The sequence below is a fragment of the Neolamprologus brichardi genome, chromosome 20, assembly GCF_056152115.1.
Source record: "Neolamprologus brichardi isolate AB-2024 chromosome 20, ASM5615211v1, whole genome shotgun sequence".
In the NCBI taxonomy this organism is placed as follows: domain Eukaryota; kingdom Metazoa; phylum Chordata; class Actinopteri; order Cichliformes; family Cichlidae; genus Neolamprologus; species Neolamprologus brichardi.
Window position 1 is genome coordinate 33,829,664 of NC_142123.1, and position 9,562 is coordinate 33,839,225.

The 9,562-nt window shown below is 45.3% G+C and overlaps 1 protein-coding gene across 2 annotated transcripts; it reads right to left on the reverse strand.

The window, feature by feature from the left end:
- Positions 1-120: 120 nt before the first annotated feature.
- On the reverse strand, positions 121-8,633 carry rfc2 (replication factor C (activator 1) 2). Of its 2 annotated transcripts, XR_015717048.1 has the most exons (7): positions 8,321-8,633; positions 6,400-6,505; positions 6,226-6,327; positions 4,460-4,718; positions 4,117-4,377; positions 1,049-1,540; positions 474-530 (listed from the first exon to the last, which is right to left on the reverse strand). XR_015717048.1 is itself a non-coding variant. In XM_087834214.1 (6 exons), the coding sequence occupies exons 1-6, from the start codon at positions 8,553-8,555 to the stop codon at positions 420-422; spliced, it is 1,074 nt and encodes a 357-aa protein (XP_087690340.1). In that variant the 5' UTR covers positions 8,556-8,632; the 3' UTR covers positions 121-419. The 2 variants fall into 2 exon arrangements, 1 of the variants encoding a protein (XP_087690340.1); XM_087834214.1 differs by lacking the exon at positions 1,049-1,540 and having other exon boundaries at positions 121-530; positions 8,321-8,632.
- Positions 8,634-9,562: the final 929 nt, after the last annotated feature.

Here is a 9,562-nt window from a genome sequence, read left to right on the forward strand (position 1 = left end):
CTCTGTGGTTCAATTAAATTTTATTTAAACAGCGCCAAATCACAACAACAGTCACCTCAAGGCGCTTTAAGGTAGACCGTAGACCCTACAGGTTCAAATAAGTATCAGTGATATCTCATGTTTACCTTCACAACAGTCTCACCTTTATTTTCTCAAAGATCTCAAAGCATACAAAACACTTCTGCTGGTCAGCAACACAAATATTTTTAACAGCTTTTGAGGTTTGAATTTAAAACTTTCTTCACAGCTAAAAACCAGAAAGCAGCAGAAGACAAAACCTGACCGACGAACATTTAATCCAATGATGCAGCTTTAAGTTTCTTTACATTGTTTTGCAGGAATGCGTGATGTGCTGTTACAGTCTTGACAAGTCTGATACTGAGCGGGCAGCTTCGACGCGCTCGGCGGGTCGCTGGGGTTTAGCTGGCAGCGGCGGGCGCCGTCTTGCTGCAGAGCCGTGCGAGCAGACCAGCCATCTGCAGCAGGGAGTTCACGCCTTCAGCTATCCGCATGTGGGTGTAGCCGATCTCCTGCAACAGAGAAACAACGAGATGGGACGAATCTGCGTGTAAAGTCGTCGTTAAAGGAACAGCTGAAACTTTTAGGCAAAACTGCACGCCTGCTCGAGTCAGACGGTCAGAAACGAGACAGAGTTTAAATGAAGTTACCTTTGAGTATTATAACTGAAGAATCACAGTCACAATACTCAGATTACCAACAGGTTTTACTTCAGTCACACATCTGACCTGGTAAAGTTGGTTTGTATTTTAATAACTTCAGATGTTTCCCACAAAAAATATAAAATCAACTCAAAGTAGCCTGAAAATACACCAAGAGAATCCCAGTGAAATTAAAATGTCCAAGGATCCGTGAGCTCTGAAGCCAAGACTTGCTTCAAGAAACTATTTAGAATAAAAAGTAAACAGATTTCTACAAAGCAGATTTCAACACTTGAGCTCCTCCAGCTCAGACTGACCAGCAGCTTGAAGCTGCTGCAGTGCTCGACTTCATGCTCCGTCAGACCGAAACAACACCATAAAGTGCTCACGGGTTTCTGCCTAGAGACGAGCTGATGAGTGGGACTGATGGATGCAGACGGTCGGTCATGGTGAAGCTGTTTCACTCCTCGATCTGTTCCCGTCCTCACCTCAGAACAGGACAACATAAATCATGGAAGCTGGAATGAGTTTCCGGGGAAGGAGGTGGCTGTGGAGAGGAAAGTCTGGATATCTCAGCTCTGACATTTGCCCTCAGGAACACGATCCAGGTAAAAATCAATGTTTATGAGCTCAGAAAGTTCAGGAAAATTCCCAAAACCTAAAACATCCAGATCTGTAACAGCAGCGGGGAGCCGTCCATCAATCATGTTCAGCACTTTGTTTAAGCTTTCCTTTAATCAGTAGCCATCAGTAGAACTGCTCCTCAGTTATTATTCGTATTTCCTGAGCGCTCAGATGTACGCAAGTGGCCACCGTCCGCTCAAGGCAGCAACCCAGCAGACAGCAGCATCGTCCTTCCTGTTTCTCCGCGTGACAGGAAGCTGAAAAGGAAAGCAGATGACAGCTGCTCGCACCAGCACAGTTGACAGTAATTTGAATTTAGAAAATAAACAGCGGTACGTGAGCCCAGTGAGAGTAAACAGACATTCAACTGCTCTACCAGCACTGAGTAATCACATCCTGCATGGGCGTGGCTTAGCAGCCGCTGACTTATGCCTGGGTGCCGCTCACAGTCAGTCTGACAAAGATTTGCATATTACAAGTCAGCCTCGCAAAGAGAAGCAGCGCTGAGCCCCGTTTCCTAGTGAACAGAAAACCAGAGTGTGTGAACAGCGCTGACAGTCCCATCCAGTCAGCAGGGGATTTCCCCGTCAGGTGACTCGGGAGGGAAATTCAGTCACATCTGGTGCTCTAACAGGGATCTTTGTATAGCAGCGTGAGACTTTACTTCCTGTTCTGTTGCGGAAGAAACCTCTGGTTGAAAGTTGGTTTCAGTTCATTGCCTACACGCTTAAAAATAAGCAGAAGCCTCAAGAACCTGAAACACAAACGTCAGAGGAGGAAGAAAAAGCAGTGAGTGAGGCGTTTCCTCTGAGTGAGGGTGGGTAAACAGAAAAACGTGACCTCGCCGTCAGATGCACACTAAGAAATCTGACCTGCTACTATTCTGAGCAAACATCTCAGACCCTGATCACATGATCTCACAGACCCACTGGGCATGTTTGCATGTAAAAGTTCTCAGATGTATGCTGGTCCTCATCCTTGCAGGACCTTCCAGAATCTGGACTTCCACTCTGAAGTTAACAAGGAGCTGGTGCAGTGAATTAGTAACTGTGACACACGAGTACCTCGCAGAGTCCTGAGCAACCTGCTGACGCTCCAAGGACGCTTTGAGTAAACGATGAACGTGATGAAATAAAGGAACTCAACTGTAAAAGATTTCAGTGATTTAATGTGAGCGTTTAAGTGAAAGCTGAGTCAGAGAGGAAGCGTCCACAGAAGGACGCGCTCGGGGTCAGCAGCAGCATCTGTTCCACGCGGCAGGATTTCACCGTATCCAAGTAACATTAGGGTTAACTCTCAGGTTTCTGGACTCCGAAGGTGGTTCACTTCCTAATGGGGTAAATCGCCATGGCAACTATACTGCAGACCAACAGGTATGAAATCATCGTCTACTGACCAATCAATTCTCCAGAAAAAGACTGTCATCACTCCTGGACGACTCTCTGCTGGGAGAGCGGGAGCGTCTGAATTTGTGTTTTCTTCTTTTTTCCTGTTCGCAGCACAATCAGACACTTTTCTGTTAGCATCAACATCTGAGGTCGTGTCCAAATTCATGGGCTGCATCCTCCTGAGGACCCGGCCTTCTCCGTCTACGTGGGGCCGGGTCCTCAGAAGGTCGGGTAGGCCGGAAGTAAACGGCTGTGAAACGGGACGGTCTAGCCTTCAGATTAGCGTCACCGCTGACTCGGTGGAGTTTAATAAATTCAGCCGTCTGCTCCTTGCTATCTAAAAATATAACAGGACACTGGCATAAAATGTGGTGTATAAATGTAGTTCTACCTGCTCGTCCCCGATGTCTCACACTTCTGTTTAATCAGTTTTCTGTTTGACGTTTATTCAGCTGTGTGAAAACTGTAACTTTAATCTCAGCCAAACCGATTTACTCACAAATGAAACACTGAAAAAGCCCAACAATAACATTTGTAGGTTGTCTAAGTGACTTATATATCACGTTTAACCTGAGTAGCAAAAGACCGCTATGATGTGAAAATGATGTGCTGGAGTTGTGCCGTTCTCGGTGGCTCCAGTGACCCTCGAGCTCCCGGTTAGCTATCGAGCTGGTGGGTAACAGACGTCTCCGAAAACGTCGAAGCACTTTTGCAAATATGCGATATCTTGATAAACCGAGCAGATATTTGAAGTTTACACAGCTACTTTCTCACCTGAACATATGTTAAATGTTTATTTTGTGACCCAGAAAGAATAATAAGAGTAATTTTAAAACTTAGTAGCGGCCACCATTGTTGGAAACTGGAGTTTGGCTGGGCCGCGCTATGACTTCTCGGGTCGGGTGTGTCCTTCGTGGGCCACGAAGGACACACCCGAATTCAAATTCGGGGAAAAGGAGGACGCATTTGTCGGCCGCATTCGGAGGAGTCTACGAATTTGGACAGCCTTCAGTGCGTCGCTGTGACGTAATCGGTCCACAAATGCGTCCTCAGGAGGAAGCAGCCCATGAATTCGGACACCCCCTGATACTAAAACAGAACAACTACACTCAACTCTCATCTTGTACAAACACTATATTTGAATTCTGTTTATATATTTAATCTCAAAAGTGCATCATGCTGTCACGGGAACGTCCTTGAATTAATGTGGTGATGGATAAATGTAGTTTACACTGACTGCTCACCTGCTCGTCCCCGATGTTTGGTTACATGAGTCCAGATACCGACGCCTACGAACTCACTGCTGAAAACACTAATGGCGGCATATGAGTGAAGGGCTTTATTTATTTTATAAACTGCTGATGCTGATATAATAATCTGCCTTCACAGAGGTTTACAAGTTGTCACGATCAGCTGATTTTTAGCGGCGCCGTTGATGAACTCACCTTGATGAACTCCAGCTTCAGGTACTCGGCCATCTGGTAGGTCTTACAGACCCTGAAGATGTTCCCGATGATGTCCACTGGAGAGTAGCCCAGCGCCCACAGCTGCTCCACGACTTTGTAGGCCTCGTCGATGTTCCCGTCCACGCAGTGTCCCAGCATGCTTTTCACCATCAGGGGGTGGGGCTCGTCGCACACCTTAAACACGTTCTCGCTGTTGATGTAGCCAAAGCCGGCGTGAGTGGACTGCACATTGTTCAGCGCCTGGAGAGAAAAGGCCAAAACAAGTTCAGAAAATCCATGTTCAACCTCTGGGATGTGCGCCCGACTAAGCTCCGCCCCTCACCTGTCTCATGTCTCCCTGCGCGGTGAAGATGATGGCTTCCAGTCCATCGTCGGACACCGAGAGGCGCTCTTTCTCCACCACTTCCTGTAGCCGGACGAGGATCTGGCCGTCGGTCAGTTTGGAGTAGCGCAGCACGGCGCAGCGGGACTGGATCGGCTCGATGATCTTATCGGAGGCGTTGCAGGCGAGAGCGAAGCGCGTCGTCTTCGAGTAGATCTCCATGATCCTCCTCAGTGCCTGCTGAGCTCCGTCTGTCATGCTGGGAGGATGGAAACGTCACAAACTGCTCTCAAATCAGCGTTCACGCAAGACGGACTATTTTACTGTCAAACAGCTTCGCCTACACCCCCCCCCGCCCGCGGCCTGAGGTAACCCACGTCACTCAGGCCACTCACACAGACTCTATACTCACATCAAGTCCTTTGCACTACTTATGTTTTTCTCCTATTTGTTGTTTATTGCTGCACAGCGTGGAGCACCCATAATTTGTTTGTACATGTACAATGACAATAAAGGCCTATTCTATTCTATTCTGTTCTATTCTATTCTAGTCTTTACTGTCAAACAGCTGCTGCCGAGTCACATGTGATGGGGGCAGGTACAACTGAGCAGGTTGTCCGGCTGCATCTGCGCATCATGACTTTTTATTTTCATTCACAGCTGATATTAAGTTCACTCTGATGAACAGCTTGATTCGATTCTCACATCGCATGAAGTTTATTCACCAAGCGTCCGAGTCTAACAATGTTAGATCCAAAGAAAGTTTCACTAAAACCAGTTAACAGAAACAAAACCAGCAACAGTTACTGGCAGCTACGTTCATCACAACGAATCACCTCAGCATCGCTGCCATCGGACACAAGTGAGCTTCTCCGACTCATCGTATCAGACTCCTTTCACAAACATTTACAGCCTCTCAGAGTAAATAGAGACGAACACTTCTGACCCGCATTGACAGCCGAGGTAAACGGTGGACTGACCGCCTGTACAGGTGGGGGAAACCTCTGACCTGGTCCAGAGTCACTTTGTGTCGGAGTACGCTCGCCACAGATGAATGGAGGCCAGAGTTTTTGGGGTGACGTAAAAGCGTAAAAAAGCCGACAGAATATTTAAATTCATGTATGTTTTTTATTTATTATTCAACTATTAGTGTTGATATTATTCAAATATGTTAAAATGTTGTTTGTGCAAAATGTATATTATGACACAAACAGAAGGAGCCGGTCCCCACCGTTATGGGACGATATCGATTTAATGTTTTTGATATCTTGGCGGACTAAAACCGATTTGTCCTACAGCAGCCACCGTAGCCAGGAGCACACCCTGGACTTGGGGGGATGAGAAAATAACTCAGTTGACTGCAATCTGCTGACATCTAGTGGTGGGATTTTCCATGAAGTGTGTGATGTCAGTAAAGTTTTACTTGCTTGTCATTTTCACTCAGCACAAACGGACTTTACGACCGAAGGACCTCGGCTTAGAGATTTGTTGGTTTTTTGTGCTTCTTTAGAGAACAGTTGACTTTCACCACTGTGGGCAATGCAGAGCTACTGAAGCTTGACTCGTTGCTTTCGTGGGAGCAAAGCATGTTTTCTGGAGCTTTCACAAAGACGGGGATCAAGACACAAAAACTCAGTGTGAAGATGACCGACGAGGGCAGCAGATCTTTCTTGTTATCATTATTCCGTACTTCATGTTACCTTGAAGTTTTAGCCGAAGTATTGGAATTTCCTTGTTTTTAAAAAGTCACTGCACGGCTTGCTTACCTGTCGGCTTCGTCCAGAATGATGATCTTGTGCCGTCCTTTGGGCAGTGTGACCTTCTGCTGAGCAAACATCTTGATCTTGTTCCTCACCACGTCGATGCCCCTGCAGATAAAAAGCTCACAGTCAACTCCCAGTCCACCAAACAACCAGAGGTCGTCCTGAGCGGCGCCTCACCTGTCATTGGAGGCGTTCAGCTCCAGCACGGCGTCCTTCATCGAGGTTCCCAGCAGAGCGCGGGCCAAACACAAGATGCTGGTGGTCTTTCCAGTGCCGGGAGGACCTGAATAACAACATGCATGACTCAGCCAGGGTTTCCCAATTATCTGCCTGGTGGTAGGTGGTGATTATACAGCACACATCTTTAATGACTTTAAAGCGTGAGAACACAATTCTTGTTTGTTTTTGTTTTTTTAAATTGGATTTTTCTAATCCACACGGGTTCATATATAGAAATATTCCCAGACTAATATTTGGTTAAATGTCCCTTAGCAAGCTGCACTTTGACCTGATCCTTTTAGTTGCCATCAACTAGCTTCTGTTATAACTGACTGGATATTTGACGGCTGTGGTAAATTGGTGAGTTTCCTGATACAGGCTTTATTAGCCTGTTGCACAGAAGAGTGACAGGAAAGCAGAAGGAGAAAGAGGGGAAGACAGGCAGCAAAGGGTTCAGATTCAAACCTGGGCCAGCCACCCTCAGCCATACGCCATATGGTCACCTGCTCATCACTGTGAGCTACACTGGCGGCCCCACAACCAACTGTTAAGTGTAATTCAAAATTCTCAGAGTTGAGATCAGACTTTTGGAAAGGCCATTCCTTAATGTTATCCAAAACTACTTTTGATGTGTGTTTGGCCCATTAGAACCAACAACAAACACACAACTGTGTCCTAGTTTCAACCATCTAATTGATTTGATTTGAGATCAAGCTGAGTAATTGGGAGATTGTCATCCTCCTTCATCCTTTGTGGAGTGTACCAGTACCACTGGCAGCAAAACAGTCCCAGAGCATGATGCTGCCATTACTAACGGCTTGACAGTTGGTGCAGTGTTCTTGGGTTTTCAAGCATCATATTAACTCCTGCAAATATACCTCCTTTCATCAAGTCCAAACAGCTCAATCTTTGTCTCCTCTGACCATGAAACTCTTCTCCAGAAGGCATTTGGCTTGTTCATCTGGGCAGCTGCAAATTTCAGGCGAGCTTGAAGGTGTCGATTTTGGATTATGGGCTTCTCCTTCACGGAGATGCAAAACTGGCTTCACTGTGGACAGTGACACTGGTGGTCCAGCAGTTTCCAGCTCATGGTCGTGTTGTGCCACGACGGGTCCTGAGTTGTTCCAGAACATCCTAACAAATTTCCTTACATCTGAAGGGAAAAGTTTAGGTTTTCCTCCAGACACATCTAAATAACTTTACCTACGTGCATTTGTCCAACCTTACAACCTCGAAACTGCAGTTGTTTACAAATGACTAAAAGACAGCTCTCCAACTTGTGAATTTATAGTTGTCCTTGTTAGAACTACACCAGGCTCTGAACATTCATAAATCCAATTAATGCTTTTGTTTTTTACATTTATTAAAGATGTATGCTGTTTCATCTTGGAAAAAGAAAAGGTCAAAGAAATGAAAGCCCTAAATGACCCTGATAGTCATACCTCTGATGACTGGATGCACAGCTGGATTTGGGATCTAGTTTTTTAAGTTGTGCGTGACTGAGCTCAAAGAAAGCGTGATAAACGGCACGTGGTCTCTAAAGTAAACCGATGAGGAACATAACACCATGTGTCAGAGATCTGTAATGTTGCATTACATTTTGGTAAAATGATGGTCAAATTTCCATCATAAAAAAGTTGTGCTTCTCAACTCTGAAAATGTGCTTTTTTTCCTGTAGGTACAAAAGTCATTTAGGAGTTTCTCAGCAGGTAATCAAACTTTTGGTAACTTAGTTCTTCCTCGAAGTAGCTGTACTGTTTCTTCTGCTCCATACAGACTTCCTGTAAATTAATCTCTAACCTAGCGGCAGCCTGGGGAGCACGTAACCCTTCCAACCCTGTGCATGAGAAGTCCTAACCGTGTAAAAGTCCTCACTGACCTGCGATGATTATGTTGGGGACGTTTCCCTCTCTGGCGAAGACCTCCAGCCTGCTCACCGTCTCCTCGTTTCCCACAATCTCGTTCAGCTTCAGCGGCCGGTATTTCTCCACCCACGGTAGCTCGTAAGCGCTCCCGGAGCCTTTAGACGAGGACTCTCCGGCCTCCGTGTCCGCCTTCTGTCCGCTTTCTGTGGGTTTCTGCTTACACTCAGTCTCCGCCATCTCCACTTCCATGATGTCTGTTTCTGCTCACTGACAGCCCGCGAACGGAGGTTTCCCTCCCTGACAACAGCGCCACAGCAAACAAACTCCTCATTGGCTAAGTGTTTATGGGCGAAGGTCGTGATTGGCCAAGGAAAACCTCGCGATGTTTCACATTCACAACAGTATAAACGCGAGATGTCAATAAAAAACAAAAAACCGTTTCACGTGAAAACGAATTTATTTACTCTTTCAACTACATGTAATTGTATTTTTATTATTTTATTTTTATTTTTTGGGGGGGTCTTTTCAAATTCCAATATGAATGATTTACTTTAATAATGCAAAGATTAGTCGATTATTTCAGAACAGAACCATATTGTTAACAATTTAAATAATAATTTTAATAGCTTTAACTAAACATTTACTCATTCCTGCTCCTTTGTTATTGACTTTTTAGGACCTTCTTGTCATGCTTGACAAAGACATTTTTTTTCCTTCTGTATAAACAAAAAATACATCAGTAATGCACATTTCTCGCCGTTTTCTTGCTATTTTACATGAAAATAATTTACACGTTGTTTTCAATGGCTGCACGTAGTTTTGAAATGGGTTATATCCTTACACACAGGCACACTCATGCTCAGTATCAATAGGTACACTGGAGTTTCAGTTGGTTCTAATGGGCCAAACGCGTTCCAGGAAGATTACACCAATACCACCACCACCACCATTATACCACCAGCAGAAGTCTGAACTGTTGACACAAGGCTGGATCCATGTCTTTATGTTGTTTATCCCAAATCCTGAGCCAACCGTCTGGAAAACGCAGAACAAATCAAGGCTCAGAGCACGTAACATTTTTCAGTCTCAGTTTCGTGTTATTAGCTGACAGTAGTGGTCTTCTGCTGCTGTAACTCATCTGCTTCAAGGTGTTGTGTATTCAGAGATGGTCTTTTACATGCCTCGGTTGTAACTGGTTGTATGACTTGCTGCCTTCCTATCAGCTCTGACCTCTGGCCTCAACAACACATTTTATC

Excerpts from the sequence above, each read along its gene's own strand:
- rfc2 (XM_087834214.1), bottom strand. The coding sequence starts at position 8,555 with ATGGAAGTGGAGATGGCGGAGACTGAGTGTAAGCAGAAACCCACAGAA. Across the intron at positions 4,719-6,225 it reads ATTCTGGACGAAGCCGACAG|CATGACAGACGGAGCTCAGC; the intron begins GTAAGCAAGCCG and ends CCATCCTCCCAG. Across the intron at positions 531-4,116 it reads TGAAGCTGGAGTTCATCAAG|GAGATCGGCTACACCCACAT; the intron begins GTGAGTTCATCA and ends TCTCTGTTGCAG.